The sequence below is a fragment of the Salvelinus alpinus genome, chromosome 3 (assembly GCF_045679555.1).
Source record: "Salvelinus alpinus chromosome 3, SLU_Salpinus.1, whole genome shotgun sequence".
In the NCBI taxonomy this organism is placed as follows: Eukaryota; Metazoa; Chordata; class Actinopteri; order Salmoniformes; family Salmonidae; genus Salvelinus; species Salvelinus alpinus.
Window position 1 is genome coordinate 13,088,582 of NC_092088.1, and position 23,226 is coordinate 13,111,807.

A 23,226-nucleotide genomic window follows, 5' to 3' on the forward strand; every position below is an offset into this window, starting at 1 on the left:
CCCCTGTCCTATCCTCTCACAGAGCCCTATGCATAATGGGGGTGGCGTGGAGACACAAAGCACTTTCCTCCCCTCATTTGGATTTATGGAAAAATAAGCTAACTAAGTAAGTTATCATCATCATGCATGCACTGGGAAGAACTGGGATGGACTGTCATGCACTGGGATGCACTGGGATGGACTGTCATGCACTGGGATGCACTAGGATGCAGCGGAATTGACACATTGAATTGTAGAGATTTTAAATAGACATGTGTAAATATATATGGACGCAGGTGCACGCGCACACTCATTACATGTGCAGTACTTACAAACTATTCCCTGCCAGGAAATTTTCCAGTGACACTGTAGATATTAGCATCATCAATGTCTTCAGGTATTAGACTGGATTTGTATTTTCCCACTGCTGACCCTGTTCCTCGCCCTCTCTCTGCATCCAGCTTAGCAGGGTTTAGGACTAATTACAGCTGTGTTTCGCTTGGTGCGTCCCCCATCATTCGGAGAATCTGCGTCTTATGCACCACTGATGTTTACAAAAAGGTTGGCATTAAGGGCTCAGTAGTGCTTCAATGTAATGCCTTTAAATGTACGTTTCCTAAAGAAAACAGCCTGGAGCTATACAGCTAGTACTACTATGGATTGTTGATACTGCTGGCTGCTACTAGCACAGTCTGTAACGTTGGATTGGGCTGTCTGAATGGTGTGGAACCTTGGAGTGGATAGATGGGTGGAGTGAGAGAGTGAGAGTGAGAGTGAGAGAGAGAGAGAGACAGACAGACAGAGAGATACTCCCATATTGGGTGAAATACCACAGTGTGCCATCACAGCAGCAAGATTTGTGAACTGTTGCCACAAGAAAAGGGCAACCAGTGAAGAATAAACACCATTGTAAATAAAACCCATATTTACGTTTATTTATTTTCCCTTTTGTACTTTAACTATTTGCACGTCATTACAACACTGTACATAGACATAATATGACATTTGAAATGTCTTTATTATTTTGGAACTTTTGTGAGTGTAATGTTTACTGTTCATTTGTATTGTTTATATCACTTTTGTTTATCTACTTCACTTGCTTTAGCAATGTTAACATATGTTTCCCATGCCAATAAAGCCCTTGAATTGAAATTGAATTGAGAGAGAGAATTGAATTGAGACAGAGCGAGAGACAGAGAGAGAGAGGTTATATGGCCTGCAGTTCAGTCCTACGCTCCTTCCTTTAAGTACCCCAGTGCGTCTCTAGGGTGGCCTTGTGTTCATTTTTATCTCTTTCAGACAACCACCATCTCATCTCACTGAGGTGTGTTAAAACCACACCATACTGTATAACAGGACTTTATTGCTGAGATGAGAAAACACTGTGTGTCTGAGGTGAGACATTTTATCTCTGTTTATTTCTATACGGTTATAGAGGTGATAGCTGTTGTGTGTGTGTGTGTGTGTGTGTGGGGGGGACCCCATTAGGAGTGTGTGCGTGTGTGTGTGTGTGGGGGGGGACCCCATTAGGAGTGTGTGTGTGTGTGTGTGTGTGTGTGTGGGGGGGGGGGGGGGGGGACCATTAGGAGTGTGTGTGTGTGTGGGGACCCCATTAGGAGTGTGTGTGTGTGTGTGTGTGTGGGGGGGGGGGGGACCCCATTAGGAGTGTGTGTGTGTGTGTGTGTGTGTGTGTGTGTGGGGGGGGGGGGGGACCATTAGGAGTGTGTGTGTGTGTGTGTGGGGACCCCATTAGGAGTGTGTGTGTGTGTGTGTGTGTGGGGGGGGGGGGGACCCCATTAGGAGTGTGTGTGTGTGTGTGTGTGTGTGTGGGGGGGGGGGGACCCCATTAGGAGTGTGTGTGTGTGTGTGTGTGTGTGGGGGGGGGGACCCCATTAGGAGTGTGTGTGTGTGTGTGTGTGGGGGGGGGGGGGGGGGGGGGACCATTAGGAGTGTGTGTGTGTGTGGGGACCCCATTAGGAGTGTGTGTGTGTGTGTGTGTGTGGGGGGGGGGGACCCCATTAGGAGTGTGTGTGTGTGTGTGTGTGTGTGTGGGGGGGGGGGGACCATTAGGAGTGTGTGTGTGTGTGTGTGTGTGTGTGTGTGTGTGTGTGTGTGGGGACCCCATTAGGAGTGTGTGTGTGTGTGTGTGTGTGTGGGGGGGGGGGGACCCCATTAGGAGTGTGTGTGTGTGTGTGTGTGTGTGGGGCTCCCTACATGGCATTGTTTTTACTCCCAATAATGCACCATGGCCAGATAGCGCTGCAGTCCTCTGATACAGTATATACTGCCTCTGCCTCTGCCTCTGGGAGTGGGTGGGGGGGTAAAACAGGAGTGAAACATGGTATTTACAGTTGAAGTCGGAGGTTTACATACACCTCAGCCAAATACATTTATACTCAGTGTTTCACAATTCCTGACATTTAATCCTAGTAAACATTCCCTGTCTTAGGTCAGTTAGGATCACCACTTTATTTTAAGAATGTGAAATGTCAGAATAATAGTAGAGAGAATGATTTATTTCAGCTTTTATTTCTTTCATCACATTCCCAGTGGGTCAGAAGTTTACATACACTCAATTAGTATTTGGTAGCATTGCCTTTAAATTGTTTAACTTGGGTCAAACGTGTCGGGTAGCCTTCCACAAGCTTCCCACAATAAGTTGGGTGAATTTTGGCCCATTCCTCCTGACAGAGCTGGTGTAACTGAGTCAGGTTTGTAGGCCTCCTTGCTCGCACATGCTTTTTCAGTTCTGCCCACACATTTTCTATGTGATTGAGGTCAGGGCTTTGCGATGACCACTCCAATACCTTGACTTTGTTGACCTTAAGCCATTTTGCCACAACTTTGGAAGTATGCTTGGGGTCATTGCCCATTTGGAAGACCCATTTGCGACCAAGCTTCAACTTCCTGGCTGATGTCTTGAGATGTTGCTTCAATATATCCACATAATTTTTCCTACCCCATGATGCCATCTAGTTTGTGAAGTGAACCAGTCCCTCCTGCAGCAAAGCACCCCCACAACATGATGCTGCCATCCCCGTGCTTCATGGTTGGGATGGTGTTCTTCGGCTTGCAAGCATCCCCCTTTTTCCTCCAAACATGACGATGGTCATTATGGCCAAACAGTTTGATTTTTGTTTCATCAGACCAGAGGACATTTCTCCAAAAAGTACGATCTTTGTCCTCATGTGCAGTTGCAAACCGGAGTCTGGCTTCTTCCTTGCTGAGCGCCGTTTCAGGTTATGTCGATATAGGACTCGTTTTACTGTGGATATAGATACTTTTGTACCTGTTTCCTCCAGCATCTTCACAAGGTCCTTTGCTGTTGTTCTGGAATTGATTTGCACTTTTCGCACCAAAGTACGTTCATCTCTAGGAGACAGAATGCGTCTCCTTCCTGAGTGGTATGACGGCTGCGTGGTCCCATGGTGTCTATACTTGCGTACTGTTGTTTGTACAGATGAACGTCGTACCTTCAGGCATTTGGAAATTGCTCCCAAGGATGAACCAGACTTGTGGACGTCTACAATTTATTTTCTGCGTTCTTGGCTGATTTCTTTTGATTTTCCCATGATGTCAAGCAAAGAGGCACCTTGAAGGTAGGCTTTGAAATACATCCACAGGTACACCTCCAATTGACTCAAATTACGTCAATTAGCCAATCAGAGGCTTCTAAAGCCATGACCTCATTTTCTGGCATTTTCCAAGCTGTTTAAAGGCACAGTCAACTTAGTGTATGTAAACTTCTGACCAACTGGAATTGTGATACAGTGAATTATAAGTGAAATAATCTGTCTGTAAACAATTGTTGGAAAAATTACTTGTGTCATGCACAAAACTACAGTTTGTTAACCAGAAATTTGTGGAGTGGTTGAAAAACCGAGTTTTAATGACTCCAACCTAAGTGTATGTAATCTTCCGACTTCAACTGTATCTATGGCTCAATCCAGGCCCTCTGATATATACTGCCTCTGCCTCTATGTGTGGGGTGGAGGTGGGGTGTAAAAAAATAGTGAAACATAGTATTTATCTATGGCCCAATCCATTCCCCAATCCTTCTCTTTTGCTCTCTGCCTCTCTCTCTGCTTCTCTCTCTCTCTCTCTCTCTCTCTCTCTGAGTCTCTCTGTCTCTATTCCTCTCACTGCCTCTCTCTCTCATTCTCCAATCCTTCCCTTTTGCTCCCTGTCTCTCTTTCTGTATCTCTGCCTCTCTCTCTCATTTTCCAATCTTTCTCTCTCACTCTCTGCCTCTCTCTCTCATTTTCCAATCCTTCTCTCTCTCTCTCTGCCTCTCTGCCTCTCTCTGCCTCTCTCTGTCTCTCTGCCTCTCTCTGTCTCTCTGCCTCTGTCTCTCTGCCTCTCTTCCTCTCTCTGCCTCTCTCTCTCTCATTCTCCAATCCTTCTCGTTTGCTCCCTGTCTCTGTCTCTCTCTCTCTGTCTCTCTCTCTGTGTATCTCATACTCTCTCTCTCTCGCTGTCTCTTTCTCCCCCATCACTGTCTTTTGATTACAGATCTGTAAAAGTGTGGAGATGAAACACACAGACAGAGAAGTAGTAGTGGTATTTCTCTCCACATCAGGAGGGTTAGCTCAGCTGTATCAAGAGGCATCCTGGATTGATTGGGAGATAATTAAATAAAAAGAGATGGATCAATGGAGCTATGGAGCTATATGCCCTGAAGCTGGGTGGATCACACACACACACACACACACACACACACACACACACACACACACACACACACACACACACACACACACACACACACACACACACACACACACACACACACACACACACACACACACACACACACACCCACACACACACACACACACGTGTGTACATGCAATCTCCCTCCTTTTTTTTATCCCAACATTCAGAAATCTTCCTTCCCCCTCAGATCTCAAAGACCTTTACATGTGAAATCCAAGTAACCAAAATTACCAAAGTATGAAAAATAACTGTTGATTCTACATTGATACAGTTTGATCATAAAGTTACTGGTCCCCTCCTCCATGTCAAACACTTATATTCAGGAGGCTGGATGTTAAGGGGTTTGTGTGACATCACAACATCTCTAATATTAATACACCAATGGTAACATCTTATTCTCTTACCTAATTTAAATAAGTACAGCCTTGTGACCAGCGTCGCAGAAGGTGTAACAGGGTGAAACTGTTAGTGTTGAACGCAGGCTCTCTCAGTACCAGGTGTCTGTAATTTGCCAATTAAGGGGTTGGCTTTTGGTATTAAAACTTTGTTGTCGCTCATTCAGGGGATCACCTTATTATGTGCAGGTTGGCGTGCCTTGGGAGGACGGGTGCGGCGACTGTGGCCTAGGCCAAATCGATGATGAGAATGAATCGTAAGTATGTTAATGGCAAGTGTGCCTGTAGCCACTGGCACCCGTTCCTCTTCTCCCATGGCACACCTCCCTAGATATCTGTTGCTTTTGGTTGTCGAGACAGAAACCATTATATTTACAGAATGCTTGTCTGTGATGAAGTGGATCTATGATAACGAGCTGTAACGTTTGTTGACAAAGTATTGAACGCAAAGTCATAGACGTTTCTATCCGAGAACATCTCCTATTACGTTGCCTCAGGAATTGTGAATAAAATAAAATATTTCTGTCTGATATCTGACTGGTTTTTCCACTCCCTGATGTAAAGAACCAGTGTGTTTTAGATTAGTCCAGAGGATCTTCCCTCGTGTATAAAAATCCTGTAGCCGTACTACTTCACATCTTATTTATGGTTAAATCACGTTACAAAGGTGTGTTCAGAGTGGCATGATTTACATTGCTACTGTAGGTAGCTAGTATCCTGGTGCCAACATTTGACTGCAGCATGTCAGCAAATATAATTAGAGGTTTCCGCTATTCATCTAAAGCATACATACACTGAACAAAAATATAAACGTAACGTTTTGGTCCCATGTTTCATGAGCTGATATAAAAGATCCCAGACATTGTCCATATGCACAAAAAGCTTATTTCTCTCAAATTTTGTGCACAAGTTTGTTTACATCCCTGTTAGGGAGCATATCTCATTTGTCAATATAATCCAGCTACCTGACAGGTGTGGCATATCAAGAAACTGATTAAACGTCATCATTACACAGGTGCACCTTGTGCTGGGGACAACAAAAAGCCACTCTAAAATGTGCCGTTTTGTCACACAACACAATGCCACAGATTTCTCAAGTTTTGAGGGAGCAGACAATAGGCATGTTGACTGCAGGAATGTCCACCAGAGCTGTTGCCAGATAATTTAATGTTAATATCTCTACCATAAGCCGCCTCCAATGTCGTTTTAGAGAATTTGGCAGTATGTCTAACCGGCCTCAACCGCAGACCATGTGTAACAAAGCCAGCCCAGGATCTCCACATTTGGCATCTTCACCTGTTGGATCGTCTGAGACCAGCCACCAGTCGTGTAATGTACTTAAGTAGTACTTTAAAGTATTTTTACTTAAGTCGTGTTTTGGGGTATCTTTACTATTTATATTTTTGACAACTTTTACTTTTACCTCATTACATTCCTGATGAAAATAATGCACTTTTTACTCCATACATTTTCCCTGACACCCAAAAGTTCTCGTTACATTTTGAATGCTTAGCAGGACACGAAAATGGTCAAATTCACGCACTTATTAAGATATTATTCCTGGTCATCCCTACTGCCTCTGATCTGGTGGACTCACTAAATGCACATGCTTCGTTTGTAAATGATGTCTGAGTGTTGGAGTGTGCCCCTGGCTATCCGTAAATAAATAAAAAATACAAGTGGCAGGTGGCTCCTGAGTGGCGCAGAGGTCTACAGACCCTGGTTCGTTCCCGGGCTGTTTCACAGTCCCATAGGGCAGCGCACAATTGTCCCAGTGTCATTTGAGTTAGGGGGGAATTGGCCGGAGGGGCTGTACTTGGCTCATCGTGCTATAGCGACTCCTTGTGGTGGGCCGGGCGCTCACAGGCTAACCTTGGCTGTCAGGTGAACGGTGTTTCCTACGACACATTGGTGCGGCTGGCTTCCGGGTTAAGCAGGAAGGGTGTTAAGAAGCGCGGTTTGTTTCAGAGGATGCATGACTCGACCTTCGCCTCCAGAGAATGGTGGCGTCTGGTTTGCTTAATATAAGGAATTTGACATGATTTATACTTTTACTTTTGATACGTAAGTATATTTTAGCAATTACATTTACTTTTCATACTTAAGTATATTTAAAACCAAATACTTGTAGACTTTTACTCAAGTAGTATTTTAATGGTTGACTTTCATTTTTACTAGAGTAATTCTCTATTAAGTTAACTTTACTTTTACTCAAGTATGAAAATTGGGTTATTTTTCCACCACTGCCAGCCACCCAGACAGCTGATGAAACTTTGGGTTTGCACAACCAAAGCATTTCTGCACAAACTGTAAGATATTGTCTCAGGGAAGCTCATCTGCGTTGTAACCAACCTCAGTGGGCAAATGGTTACTTTCGAAGGCCACTGGTAAGTTGGAGAAGTGTGCGCTTCAAGGATGAATCTCGGTTTCAACTGTACCGTAGCAGACAGTGTGTGTGTATGGCATCTTGTGGGTGATCGGTTTGCTTATGTAAATGTTGTGACCAACAGATGCATATCTGTATTCCCAGTCATGTGAAATACATAGATAAGGGCCTAATGAATTTAGTTAAATTGACTGATTTCCTTATATGAACTGTGACTCAGTCAAATCTTTGAAATTGTTGCATGTTGCGTTTTATAATTTTGTTCAGTGTACTTACAGGTTTCTGCTTTTATCTGTCTGGCGTTAGCTAGTAAGTAACTGGCTGGCTAGGTCAACAGCCAGCATGAAACAAAAGTGGGGGAGGGGTTGCCCAAAACTCAGATTCAGTTTTCATGTCATTACATCAAGATTCTTACAAACTTCTTGATAATTTCTAATCATGATAAATAAATATTGTCTGACTGTGATATATTTATTTTTATATATACACTACTGTTCAAAAGTTTGGTGTCACTTAGAATTTTCCTTGTTTTTGAAAGAAAATAAAAAATCTTGTCTTAAAATGACATCAAATTGATCAGAAATACAGTGTAGACATTGTTAATGTTGTAAATGACTATTGTAGCTGGAAAAAGCAGATTTTTTAATGGAATATCTACATAGGTGTACAGAGGCCCTTATCAGCAACCATCACTCATGTGTTCCAATGGCACGTTGTGCTAGCTAATCCAAGTTTATCATTTTAAAAGGCTAACTGATCATTAGAAAACCCTTTCGCATTTATGTTAGCACAGCTGAAAACTGTTGTGCTGATTTCAAAATGAGAAACTTGGATTAGCTAACACAGTGTTACATTGGAACACAGGAGTGATGGTGGCTGATAATGGGCCTCTACGCCTATGTAGATATTCCATAAAAAATCTGTGGTTCCAGCTACAATAGTCATTTACAACATTAACAATGTCTACACTGTATATCTGATCAATTTAATGTTATTTTAATGGACAAAAATGAGCTTTTCTTTCAAAAACAAGGACATTTCTAAGTGACCCCAAACTGTTGAACGGTGGTGTGTAAATATATATATACAGTGCCAATCAAAAGTTTTGACACACCTACTCATTCCAGGATATTTCTTTATTCATACTATTTTCTACATTGTAGAATAATAGTGGAGACATCAAAACTATGAAATAGCACATATGGAATCATGTAGTAACCAAAAAAGTGTTAAACAAATCAAAATATATTTGCACACTTGGCATTCTCTCAACCAGCTTCATGAGGTAGTCACCTGGAATGCATTTCAATTAACGGTGTGCCTTGTAAAAAAGAAATGTGTGAAATTTCTTTCCTTCTTAATGCGTTTGATCCAATACCTTGTTGTGACAAGGTAGGGGTGGTATACAGAAGATAGCCCTATTTGGTAAAAGACCAAGTCCATATTATGACAAGAACAGCTCAAATAAGCAAAGAGAAACAAGACATGAAGGTCAGTCAATCTGGAACATTTCAAGAACTTTGAAAGTTTCTTCAAGTGCAGTCGCAAAAACCATCAAGCGCTATGATGAAACTGGATTTCATGAGGACCACCACAGGAAAGGAAGACCCAGAGTTACCTCTGCTGCAGAGGATAAGTTCATTAGAGTTAACTGCACCTCAGATTGCAGCCCAAATAAATGCTTCACAGAGTTCAAGTAACAGACACATCTCAACATCAACTTTTCAGAGTAGACTGTGTGAATCAGGCCTTCATGTTCGAATTGCTGCAAAGAAACCAATACTCTTAGGGCTAGGGGCCAGTGTTCGGAAGTTCGGATGAACAACATGCCCAAAGTAAACTGCCTGTTACTCAGGCCCAGAAGCTAGGATATGCATAGAATTGGTAGCATCTGATAGAAAACACTCTGAAGTTTCTAAAACTGTTAAAATAACGTCTGTGAGTATAGCAGAACTGATATGGCAGGCGAAAACCCGAGGAAAATTCATCCGTAAATTTTTTGTTGTTGAGGTCACAGTCCATTTCAATGCTTGTCTATGGGATAATCAATGGAATTCCTACCAGATCGCAGTTCTTATGGCTTCCACTAGATGTCAACAGTCTTTAGAAAGGGTTTCAGGCTTGTTTTTTGAAAAATTATTGAGTAGTAGTTTTTCCAAGGTGTCTGTCTGTCATTGGAAATGTAGTCTTGTTGTGCGCGTGAATGAGGTTTACGCTTTTCGTTTTTTATCTTCCCTATTGAACCTACTATTCTCCATCTAAAATTGTATAATATATTTAGATATTAGAGTACCTGAAGATTAATTAGAAACATCGTTTGACTTATTTGGACGAACTTTACTGATAACTTTTTGTATTCGTTTGTATGCATGTTGAACTAGTGTATTACTGAATCAAGTGCACCAACTAAACAGAAATTTTGGGGATATAAAGAAGGACTTTATCGAACAAATCAACCATTTGTTGTGTAGTGGGGACCCTTGGGATTGCAAACAGAAGAAGATCTTCAAAAGTAAGTGATTTATTTTATCACTATTTGTTACTTTTGTGACGCCTGTGCTGGTTTGGAAAAGTATTTTGGTGTGGGGCGCTGTCCTCAGATAATCGCATGGTATGCTTTCGCCGTAAAGCCTTTTTGAAATCTGACAATGCGGTTGGATTAACAAGAAGTTAACCTCTCTTGGGTAGGGGGCAGTATTTTCACGTCCGGATGAAAAGCGTGCCCAAAGTAAACTGCCTGTTACTCAGGCCCAGAAGCTAGGATATGCATATAATTGGTACATCTGGATAGAGAACACTCTAAAGTTTCTAAAACTGTTAAAATTATTATGTTTGTGATCCCCCCCCCAAAATAAATTCAGCCTACCACTGTTTTCAATGGCTGTCACTTGTATTATAAGGTGAAGTCCTCCCAGATTGCAGTTCCTAGGGCTTTCACTAGATGTCAACCATCTTTAGAAAGAGTTTCATGCTGGTTTTTCGAAAAATGAGCCAGAAATTAGATTTTTTTCTAGGTGGCTCCCATTTTGGCTGTAGTGTTTCCAAGCGCGTGGAAGAGAGCGCGTTCTTTGGTATTTTTCTCCGGTAAAGACAATAACGATTCTCCATCTTAAATTGTATCATTTATTTACGTATTAGGGTACCTAAGGTTTGATTATAAACGTTGTTTGACTTGTTTGGAAAAGTTTATTAGTAACATTTGGGATTCATTTTGTATGCATTTTGATGGAGGGAAACTGGGTGGATTACTGACTGAAGTGCGCCAGCTAAACTGCGTTTTTATGGATATAAAGGACATTATCGAACAAAAGGACCATTTGTGATGTATCTGGGACCTTTTGGAGTGCCAACAGAAGAAGATCATCAGAGGAAGGCATTTATTATATCGCTATTTCTGACTTTCGTGGCGCACCTGCCTGGTTGAAATATGTTTTTCATGCTTTTGTACGTGGGGCGCTGTCCTCAGATAATCGCATGGTGTGCTTTCGCCGTAAAGCCTTTTTGAAATCTGACACTGTGGCTGGATTAACAAGAAGTTAAGCTATATTTTGATGTATTACACTTGTGATTTTATGAAAGTTAAATATTTATAATTCTGTAGGTTGAATTTCACGCTCTGCAATTTCACCGGATGTTGGCCAGGTGGGACGCTACCGTACCACCTGCCCATTAGAAGTTAAGCTTTTAAATTATGTAGGACACTTGTATGTTCATGAATGTTTAATATTAAAATTTTGTCATTTGAATTTGTCGTGCTCCAGCTTCACCGGATGTTGTCGATTTTGATCCCGTTAATGGGATCCGTGCGCTAAGAGGCTAAAGTACACCAATAATAAAAAGAGACTTGCTTGGGCCAAGAAACATGAGCAATGGACATTAGACCGGTGGAAATCTGCCCTTTGGTCTGATGAGTCCAAATTTGAGATTGTTGGATCCAACCACCGTGTCTTTCTTTGTGAGACGCAGAGTAGGCGAACGGATGATCTCTGCATGTGTGTTTCCCACTGTGAAGCATGGAGGAGGTGGTATGGGGGTGCTTTGCTGATGACACTGTCAGTGATTTATTAAGAATTCAAGGCATACTTAACCAGAATGGCTACCACAGTACTCTGCAGCGTCATCCCATCTGGTTTGCGCTTACTGGGACTATCATTTGTTTTTCAACAGTACAATGACCCAAAACACACCTCCAGGCTGTGTAAGGGCTATTTGACCATGAAGGAGACTGAAGGACTGCTGCATCAGATGACCTGGCGTCCACAATCACCCGACCTTAACCTATTTGAGATGGTTTGGGATGAGTTGGACCGCAGAGTGAAGGAAAAGCAGCCAACAAGTGCTCAGCATATGTGGGAACTCCTTCAAGACTGTTGGAAATCATTCCAGGTGAAGCTGGTTGAGAGAATGCCAAGAGTGGGCAAAGCTTTCATCAAGGTAAAGGGTGGCTACTTTGAAGAATCTAAAATTTAAAATATATTTAGAATTGTTTTACACTATTTTGGTTGCTGCATGATTCCATATGTGTTATTTTGTCGTTTTGATGTTGTCACTATTATTCTACAATGTAGAAAATTGTAAAAAAAATAAGAAAACCCTTCAATGAATAGGTGTGTCCAATCATTTGACTGGTACTGTATATAGCCAGACCTTACCCTGTTTCAACTGAAATTGTCCAAGATGATCTAGCTTGATAAACATTGCAGACAATTCCAATTGGTTCTAGCTTTTCAGACTTCCTGGTAGTTTGGCATGAGCAAAAGTTATCTTTCTAAAATTGAGCATTTTTTTATCAGAGATAGTCAAAATGCTATTTTACAATCAGAATCAAAATGACTGTTCTGGACGTTTTTACGTTTGTAACGTTGATTAGACCTAATGGCTGAGAACTCAATGAATGCATGCTACCAGTAACTATATCCTTGCACATCACTGACATGCTTGTCTCATGACATGGAGGCTTACACTAGTAAATGCCTTGTATAACTTTAATCAGTTATTTGGACAAAAACAACTGATTGTTGCGCCAACCCGAGTGTGTACTAACAGTAAATCAACTTTTGATTTGATTATTGTATCAGATCAAGGGAACGTCTGTCAGTCAGGAGTCTAAAATATTGGTTTTAGTGATCATATCGTAACCTACTGTACCCGTAAGAAATGCAAAAGGCTACTTGAGCCAGGTAATAACTACACGAAAGTACGGTCTATGAAACAATACTCAAAGGAACGTTTTGTAGAAGTAGTTGGAATTTTGGTTTGGTCTCATGTACTAAACTGTGATGATGTTGATCAAGGTCAGGAAAATGGATCACTTCCGAGATCTTAGACCTCATAAGGAAAAGGGATCGCTACCTGGCCAGATTCAGAAGGACAAATCTACAACAAGATGATGACGGTTATATTAACTGTAGAAACCAGGCAAGATAAAAAATGGATAAGGCCAAATCCCAACATTATATAGACGCTGTTAATGACACCTTACATCAGCCTCGTTAACTGTGGAACATTTCGAAGGACATTGGCTCAACAACTCCCCATAAGGTAAAATCCTGTAGGCCTGGATATTGATGCTGTTTTATGTTAGACCAGGCAAAGGTTGCAAATTATTTTACCACATTCTTTACCGCTATAGCCTCATCTCTGGTTAAGAACCCACCATGTCTGGACATTATGGCCAGTCTTTCACGAACCACTTTTACCATAGAAAAGGTATCATAAATGATTTGTTTGAGTTGTGCATGGTAACAGAGAACAAAGTATCCAATCTACTATGCTTAATGAGCACAAACAAAAGCAACTGGGCTCGATAACCTTCCTGCAAGATTCATAAAGCATAGTGCTTGTGTCACTGCTAAAATCATAACACATATTGTAAACCTTTCTATTAGTAGTGGTACATTTCCCAATGATCTCAAAATAGCCCGGGTGGTTCCACTCCACAAGAAGAGCAGTAAAACAAATGTAGGAAACTAAAGGCCTGTGTCAATCCTCAGCACCTTATCCAAAGTTGTTGAGAGATTCGTTTTTAATGAACTTGAGGGATACCCTCTCGAGCACAAACTTCTTCTTGAACTCCAATCTGGCATTAGAACAGCTCATTCCACTGTTACTTGCCTTATCCACCTTTTTGACCACATCAAGCAGGAAAGTGAGAAGGGGAACTATACCGGTATGGTCATGTTAGACTTGCAGAAAGCTTTTGACACTGTGATCCATGATATTCTCCTGATGAAACTGAAATGCTTGGGTCTAAATGATGTAGCAGTGAATCGGTTTAGGTCCTATCTGACCAACAGAACATACGTGTGTAATGTTGGTGATGTTCTGTCAGAGGCCAAATAAATATCCCGTGGAGCACCGCAGGGATCAATTTTAGGGCCACTCTTATTTCTTATATATGTTAATGTTATGCCAGATACAGTAAAGTGCAAACTCCTGCTTTATGCTGATGATTCAGCCATACTGATATCAGGGAAGGATATAGTTTACATAGAGGAGACCCTGAGTAAGGAATTGCATTTTATTAGAGACTGGTTAACTGACAACAAATTGTCGCTACATTTTGGAAAAACTGAGTTGATTTTGTTTGGAACAAAACGTAGATTGCTTAGGGCTGACAAGATAAAGGTAAACTGTGCAGGCAAGGAGATTGTATCTCAAACAAGTGTAACTTATCTTGGTGTGTCCCTAGATCAATCCCTTTCTGGAGACCTGATTGCTGCTGAAATTCTTTCTAAAATGGCGACCAAATTGACATGTTTATATCGTAAAACAATATCAAAGTCAAGAAACTTCTTGTCTCAACATTGATTCAGTGTCATGTTGATTATGCCTGCTCTGCTTGGTATAGTGGGCTATCAAAAAAGAGAATGCAGGTCATGCAAAATAATGCTATCACGTATATGCTGAATGTCTCCCCTAGGACCCACACAGGGGTTCTGGGAGGTGGGCTTGTTGCCTTTGGAGTCCAGAGTGGACCAACTGAAACTTAATCATATGTTTGCCATCTTAAATGATCGTGCCCCAGGTTATTTGAAAAACCACATTGATATGCTCTATATCTAACACAGTTACAATACCAGAGCTAGTGCTATGTCTTGTAAAATCCCAAGAGTAAACAGTACTGCGGGGAGCACGTTTTTCTACACATGGATTTGTCTATGGAATAGCCTCCCCCTGGAGACTAAGCAAAGCAAAAGTAGAAATTGCTTTAAACAGTAGGCAAAGGTTTTCATTTGGACAATGTTGTCTAAGTAAGAGAAACCATTCCACTGCCCTTGTGCCCCCTACTGCTGATCAGGTGTATTTATTTGAATGATACTGTACTGTACGTATGATGTGCAATGAATAGATTGTTTTAATGTGAAATGAATATGGTTGATTTTTAAGGTTAGGGAGAAGTGCGGCAAATAGTGCCACTTTTTAGGATGTCAAAATAAATGAATGTATTTATGGTTGTTTGTAATTTTGTCTTGCCTTTTAATCATTGTGTGTTATTGTTTTTACCATCAAGGACCACTTTGGAAATAAGCATTTTAATAATACTTTCAAGTGGGTCCACCTTGTACATTTTGTTGTAAACTCAAAAAAAGAAAGAAAAGAAACGTCCTCAAACTGTCAACTGCACTTATTTTCAGCAAACTTAACGTGTAAATATTTGTATGTTCATAACAAGATTCAACAACTGAGACAAACTGAACAAGTTCCACAGACATGTAACTAACAGAAATGGAATAATGTGTCCCTGAACAAAGGGGGTTCAAAATCAAAAGTAACAGTCAGTATCTGGTGTGGTCACCAGCTGCATTAAGTACTGCAGTGCATTTCCTCCTCATGGACTGCACCAGATTTGCCAGTTCTTGCTGTGAGATGTTACCTCACTCTTCCACCAAGGCAACTGCAAGTTCACGGACATTTCTGGGGTAATGACCCTAGCCCTCACCCTCTGATCCAACAGGTCCCAGACGTGCTCAATGGAATTGAGATCCGGGCTCTTCGCTGGCCATGGCAGAACACTGACATTCCTGTCTTGCAGGATATCACACACAGAACGAGCAGTATGGCTGGTGGCATTGTCATGCTGGAGGGTCATGTCAGGATGAGCCTGCAGGAAGGGTACCACATGAGGGAGGAGGATGTCTCCCCTGTAACGCATAGCGTTGAGATTGCCTGCAATGACAACAAGCTCAGTCCGATGATGCTGTGACACACCGCCCCAGACCATGACGGACCCTCCACCTCCAAATCGATCCCACTCCAGAATACAGGCCTCGGTGTAACGCTCATTCCTTCAACGATAAATGCGAATCCGACCATCAGAGAATCCGACCATGAGACAAAACCGCGACTCATCAGTGAAGAGTCCTGTCTAGTCCAGCGACGGTGGGTTTGTGCCCATAGGCGATGTTGTTGCCAGTGATGTCTGGTGAGGACCAGCCTTACAACAGGCCTACAAGCCCTCAGTCCAGCCTCTCTCAGCCTATTGCGGACAGTCTGAGCATTGGAGGGATTGTGCGTTCCTGGTGTAACTCGGGCAGTTGTTGTTGCCATCCTGTACCTGTCCTGCAGGTGTGATGTTCGGATGTACCGATCCTGTGCAGGTGTTGTTACACGTGGTCTGCCACTGTGAGGATGATCAGCTGTTCGCCCTGTCTCCCTGTAGCGCTGTCTTAGGTGTCTCACAGTATGGACATTGCAATTTATTTCCCTCGCCACATCTGTAGTCCTCATTCCTCCTTGCAGCATGCCTAAGGCACTTTCATGGAGATGAGCAGCGACCCTGGGCATCTTTCTTTAGGTGTTTTTCAGAGTCAGTAGAAAGGCCTCTTTAGTGTCCTAAGTTTTCATAACTGTGACCTTAATTGCCTACCGTCTGTAAGCTGTTAGTGTCTTAATGACCGTTCCACAGGTGCATGTCCATTAATTGTTTATGGTTCATTGAACAAAGCATGGGAAACAGTGTTTAAACCCTTTACCATGAAGATCTGTGAAGTTATTTGGATTTTTACGAATTATCTTTGGAAGACAGGGTCCTGAATAAGGGACATTTATTTTTTTGCTGAGTTTATATGTCTGTTACCCAAAATAAATTGAATTCAAAGGACAATTGGGCTAGGGGCGGGGCTAGGGGGTACAATATCACATTACACAAGGACCTTAAGGGGCATGCACACATTTATCATTCTAACAGCTTTTTTTGTTGGCAGGGTATTTCAATTTCCCAAAATAAATGAAATTCATACTGTCATTTTGCAGTACATTAGCGGTTAAGCATGTTGGGCCAGTAACTGAAAGGTCACCGGTTCAAGTCCCAGTGCAGACTAGATGAAAAATGCGTTGTGCCCTTGAGCAAGGCACTTAATCCTAATAGGTCCTGTAAATTATCTGCTAAATTACTCAAATGTACACAGCCACCTGGTTTACTTGTTAGCATGAGACTTCACCATGTGAAGAGGAAGTCTCCTAACTCACCATTACAAAGAAATATGTTGCAATATGTTGATGATGGCCATAGTCACTACAACTTGCTAAATACCAACAGGATGTGGTTTCTAAATAATTCTGTATCATTCTATGTCAACATCACAGTGTTTCTACACTTCAGAATAATACCTTATTTGAACCAAATATAAATAGTTTGTTAGCTACATATGCGGTTCTGCTATCACAACTGCATTTGTAGCCAATACATTTGACAATGACTACAAAATATGACGCACCTGCCAACCTCCGTGCACATTTTTAGTTATCTACTTTCTGAACATTCAATATCACATGTAATCCCCCCACAACAGAATAGCTGTAATCTTAAAAAAAAAAAATGGACTGGTCTGGTGTATCACAGAATTTATGGAGGGCGCAGCAATAACTTGTGGCAGGAGATCTATAGACCGATCCATGTCCCATGGGTTATAAACAGTGCCTCCATGTATGCAGTGCCTCCATGTAACCTCTTGATTGTAAACTCTCTGAAATTGGGGAGGCACGTGGATCCGGTACCTGTTCCAACCAGCATGTTTGCTTATAAATCGATCTGTGGACAAAGTACACTGATCGATGGCCCTAGTTCGCCCCGTCCACACCATTTTGAAACAGAAAACACTTACTGTTTGTCACAGACGGACAACATGAGATGAAAGTTGAGTTCTGTCAGAGGTTCACAGGGGTGGGGGAAGAAGTTTTGAAACGAGACCATTGGAAAAAATGAACATTTTCTCAACACTAACCGTTTTTTACATAAGGAAGGTTACATCTAGTTAGTTGTTTTTATAAATTGACTGTTTCTATATCTAGAAAGCATATAAGTCATTTCAAGCCTTATTCATAGACTTTTGTAGAATAGGAAATACATCCTCAAAATTCAGTAAACCTCAGCAATTTATAACAATTTTTTTACCAGAAAGGTGAGATTGTAATCTTTCTGGCAGTATAAGCATGGCTAGTTATTGCTTATGGCCCTCTCATGAAATATAATTACTTTTGGAGTATGTCTATTTAGGAGGAAATCTACATTTTGCCATTATCATTCAAGCGGTTATTAACTGCTACTGTGGTCTACTGTACCTTCTGAATAGCATTCTTGAAAGGATAAACCGGCCAATCAGCTTGTGGACATTCAGGTCAAAAAATAAATACATCTCTAATATTAAACATGAACTTTCATGTGGGGATAGTGTGTATGTACTTCTTAGTGTGTATGTACTTCATAGTGTGTATGTACTTCATAGTGTGTATGTACTTCATAGTGTGTATGCACTTCATAGTGTGTATGTACTTCATAGTGTGTATGTACTTCATAGTGTGTATGTACTTCATAGTGTGTATGTACTTCATAGTGTGTATGCACTTCATAGTGTGTATGTACTTCATAGTGTGTATGTACTTCATAGTGTGTATGTACTTCATAGTGTGTATGTACTTCATAGTGTGTATGCACTTTATAGTGTGTATGCACTTCTTAGTGTGTATGTACTTCATAGTGTGTATGCACTTCATAGTCTGTATGTACTTCATAGTGTGTATGCACTTCATAGTGTGTATGCACTTCATAGTGTGTATGCACTTCATAGTGTGTATGTACTTCATAGTGTGTATGTACTTCATAGTGTGTATGTACTTCATAGTGTGTATGTACTTCATAGTGTGTATGCACTTCATAGTGTGTATGCACTTCATAGTGTGTATGCACTTCATAGTGTGTATGCACTTCATAGTGTGTATGTACTTCTTAGTGTGTATGCACTTCATAGTGTGTATGCACTTCATAGTGTGTATGCACTTCATAGTGTGTATGCACTTCATAGTGTGTATGCACTTCATGGTGTGTATGCACTTCATAGTGTGTATGTACTTCATAGTGTGTATGCACTTCATAGTGTGTATGCACTTCATAGTGTGTATGTACTTCATAGTGTGTATGCACTTCATAGTGTGTATGCACTTTTTAGTGTGTATGCACTTCATAGTGTGTATGCACTTCATAGTGTGTATGCACTTCATAGTGTGTATGCACTTCATAGTGTGTATGTACTTCATAGTGTGTATGTACTTCATAGTGTGTATGTACTTCATAGTGTGTATGTACTTCATAGTGTGTATGCACTTTATAGTGTGTATGCACTTCTTAGTGTGTATGTACTTCATAGTGTGTATGCACTTCATAGTCTGTATGTACTTCATAGTGTGTATGCACTTCATAGTGTGTATGCACTTCATAGTGTGTATGCACTTCATAGTGTGTATGTACTTCATAGTGTGTATGTACTTCATAGTGTGTATGTACTTCATAGTGTGTATGTACTTCATAGTGTGTATGCACTTCATAGTGTGTATGCACTTCATAGTGTGTATGCACTTCATAGTGTGTATGTACTTCTTAGTGTGTATGCACTTCATAGTGTGTATGCACTTCATAGTGTGTATGCACTTCATAGTGTGTATGCACTTCATGGTGTGTATGCACTTCATAGTGTGTATGTACTTCATAGTGTGTATGCACTTCATAGTGTGTATGCACTTCATAGTGTGTATGTACTTCATAGTGTGTATGCACTTCATAGTGTGTATGCACTTTTTAGTGTGTATGCACTTCATAGTGTGTATGCACTTCATAGTGTGTATGCACTTCATAGTGTGTATGCACTTCATAGTGTGTATGCACTTCATAGTGTGTATGTACTTCATAGTGTGTATGCACTTCATAGTGTGTATGCACTTTTTAGTGTGTATGCACTTCATAGTGTGTATGTACCTCATAGTGTGTATGCACTTCATAGTGTGTATGCACTTCATAGTGTGTATGCACTTCTTAGTGTGTATGCACTTCATAGTGTGTATGCACTTCATAGTGTGTATGCACTTCATAGTGTGTATGCACTTCATAGTGTGTATGCACTTCATAGTGTGTATGCACTTCTCACAACCATCATAAAGAGGATATGCATAGCAATGCATAGGCCTCAATGTAAGGCTACAAATTATTTAAATAAAACAATATTTAAAACATGGACAGGGCCAAGGATATTATGGATCATAATCACTACTTGCTGCAATGGTAATATGACTTGCAGATGATATCTCTACTTGTACTTCCCCAAATGTCTTTTTAAAAGGGCTAACATTTTGAATGAAAAGACACCTGCCCTTTCTGGTTGAAGAAACACTTCAAGGAAGACACGCATCAGTTTCTCTCTTCTGAATTTGGTGAGGGTCTTTATGATTTTATAAGAACTTTTAACTATTGTCTTAAAAAAAAGAGAGACATAATATCAACATGGTTATGCCTCAAAAAGTATGAATTAAGGGCCGGGATTCAATCCAATCGCGGATTTGGACAATGTATCATTTAAAAGTCATTTCTGATTGAGCCGACATAGGAATGTGGTCTCTGCCAACACAGAAACATTGCCTTTAAAACGTGCATTGCAGACAAAGCACGATCAGATTAAATCCTGGCCTAAAATGTTCTAATTTGTTGTTGGCAAAAAACATTGTAGTATTTAAATAACAATTATATCTATATCCTACATTAATCTGTAACGCTGTGGGTTTTCCTGAGTAATACACTTTTTGATATAATTCTGTTTATAGGAAGAACTGCAGTAGAAGGCCAAAAGACCACCACGATCTTCTATCCATCATCATGGGAGTTGTAACTGTGTCTGTTCTTGCCTGTCTCCTCCTCACCCTTCTGGGAACTGGAGCTCTCCCCCACAGTCCTCATTGTAAGTGACAACCAATCCCATTTGAATCCAGTTTATTTTGAATATCTTTTTTCTCTCCTCTATTTGCTGTTCAGTAGTAGTTAGATTTCAAGCTTGCAGGGATTTAAAATAAAAAATTCATTCTCCCCAGATAATTGTCCAAGTGGATATACTGGACCAGACAGTGCAATACCCCATTGCTACAGAATGGTTAATAAACAAATGGGATGGCAGCAAGCACTGGTAGGTGTCCCACCTGCAGTGCATCTAATCAACACTTCCATTTACAGTGATGGTGTAAAAGAGAATATAAAATAACTTAAACTTCCAATTAAAATGACCTTATTTTTATTACACTGACACTAACTTACAGGCAGCTCAGTGGCAAGTAACATTCTGTATTTCAAATGTTTTGAAAAGTTAATTTGATCTATTTCATCCATAGCCACTTTTTCTGTTATTCATGTTGTGTTTCTGCAATACTCAGGCTGCGACTACACAGGCAGCACAATTCTGATACTTTTTCATCAAATTTGTCTTTTGACCAATCAGATCACTGCTGAAAAAGATCTGATGTGAAAAAATCTGATGTGATTGGTCAAAATACCAATTAGTGGAAAAAAGATAGAGGCTGAGACATGTCACTGTTGATAATACCCCAAATTACCATATAAATGACAGTTTTCTGTTAGTGTACCACTACTGATCAAATGTCTACATAGTCAAGGCTTGTAAAATAAATCAATTAAAATGTGGATGTTTCTTCATAAAGGATTACTGCAAGAGAGATAGGGGTACCCTAGCTGCTGTCCACAGCATTGAAGAATACCAGCTTCTCCTGTCCATGGTGAAGCAGACCCAGAGTATCTCTGCTTATGCCTGGGTAGGACTGAATGATCTGGATCAGGTAACACAATCCTTAACACTCATGTAGCACTTACCAAGGTCTTATTTCACATCTCTTTAATTTGGACATTTGATAAGTTACTACTGCCCTTCACTAAGATGTTGATAACCTTGAAATGTTCTCCCTGACAGGAAGGGAATTATGTGTGGACTGATGGGTCATCCTTGAATTGGTTCTGGTCCGAAAGTGCCAAAGCTCAGCAGTGGGGAGAAGAAGACTGTGTGGCACTGAACTCTTATGCAGGTCAGTGAACTTTAAATTGGATGTGTGACACTTATGCCGGGATCCAATCCGTATTGACAATGCGCCTTTAAAAGGCAACGTTCGAGCATTCACGGAGATCGCATTCAAGGTAAACACTGCAGATATCTGGTCAATTGGAAATTACCTTTAAATGTCAAGCATGTTACAATGCAGTTCCGTTTGGAGCCTGGCCTGAAGCATAGGGACCCTGTAAGAAGGACTGAACAGTTCCGTTTGAAGCCTGGCCTGAAGCATAGGGACCCTGTATCAAGGACTGAACAGTTCCGTTTGAAGCCTGGCCTGAAGCATAGGGACCCTGTATGAAGGACTGAACAATCAAATACATAGTAAGCAGTGCATAAACACTGTCAAACTTCACAGTAACATATCACATGATATTTGTCATTTTCCATATTTGTCTCATTGAGCGAAGTGCTGTCGTTGTTACTCTGTTGACTTCCACCGAGACTAACATGGACATTGTCCTCTACAGGGGCCGAGGGCTTCGATGATATCAAATGTGACAGTAGCTGTACCTTTGTCTGCATGAGAATTGCTACGAGTGGAGTAGCCTAAGATGGCAGAGGAGTCCAACGCCATCCACACAGAGTGCGAGCGTAAAGGGATTTCGCCAACATACTCTGATTTTATTTTCTGCTATCGCACGTAAACTCCTTTGCGTTGATTGAGGACCGGTTGAATACTTGAAGACAATATGATAAAAAGTGATCTAATGGCAATTACACAATCTTTGGTTGCCATTGTCAATTGTTAAAGTTATTGTCAGGTTGATTCTACAATTGCATTTTCTCTCATGTTTTCTGTATGTTACTAGCCTTAAGCTACCAACCATCGAGGCACCCAAGGTTTATCCACAAACAAACGGTTCAATCCCCTCACTAACTCAAAACCGACCATTATCTAAGAACACAAACATGATAATGTTGAATGTACAGGGGAAATGAGTCTCAGCACATTTTTAATGGTTTGACTCTGATATGGAATATTGAAAGAATTGGTGGAATTGTGTCATCCTGATTATCCCTCAATGCTTCAATGCCTCTTTGAATAAAACCTTTCAGCATCACCCATTCTCAGGCATGGCCAATCTATTTTACATATCATTTTCTATGTGATAGCTTGATTGATAGGTGTCTGGTACCTTGTACCATGTGAGAGACATCAAGGAGGTGATACTAACATCATATGGCAGTCAGTGCCATTTAAGAGGAGAGAGGAAGACATTTTTTTTATGAGCATGGCCTTATTTCTATTACACCATATTGGATGACTGTCATTCATATTCCATTCACCCAATTCAATGTAACATCGATATATTTAGCCTACAAGCCACATGATCCTCGAATTTCCCCTATAACCATCATGAGGTTGCTACAA

The 23,226-nt window shown here is 40.9% G+C and overlaps 1 protein-coding gene across 1 annotated transcript; it reads left to right on the forward strand.

Annotated features, from left to right (window-relative positions):
- Positions 1-20,086: 20,086 nt before the first annotated feature.
- On the forward strand, positions 20,087-22,915 carry LOC139570043 (alpha-N-acetylgalactosamine-specific lectin-like). Its single transcript, XM_071391494.1, has 6 exons — positions 20,087-20,178; positions 20,566-20,699; positions 20,830-20,921; positions 21,451-21,585; positions 21,717-21,828; positions 22,322-22,915. Exons 2-6 carry the CDS (start codon positions 20,618-20,620, stop codon positions 22,402-22,404), a joined length of 504 nt encoding a protein of 167 aa, XP_071247595.1. The 5' UTR covers positions 20,087-20,178; positions 20,566-20,617; the 3' UTR covers positions 22,405-22,915.
- Positions 22,916-23,226: the final 311 nt, after the last annotated feature.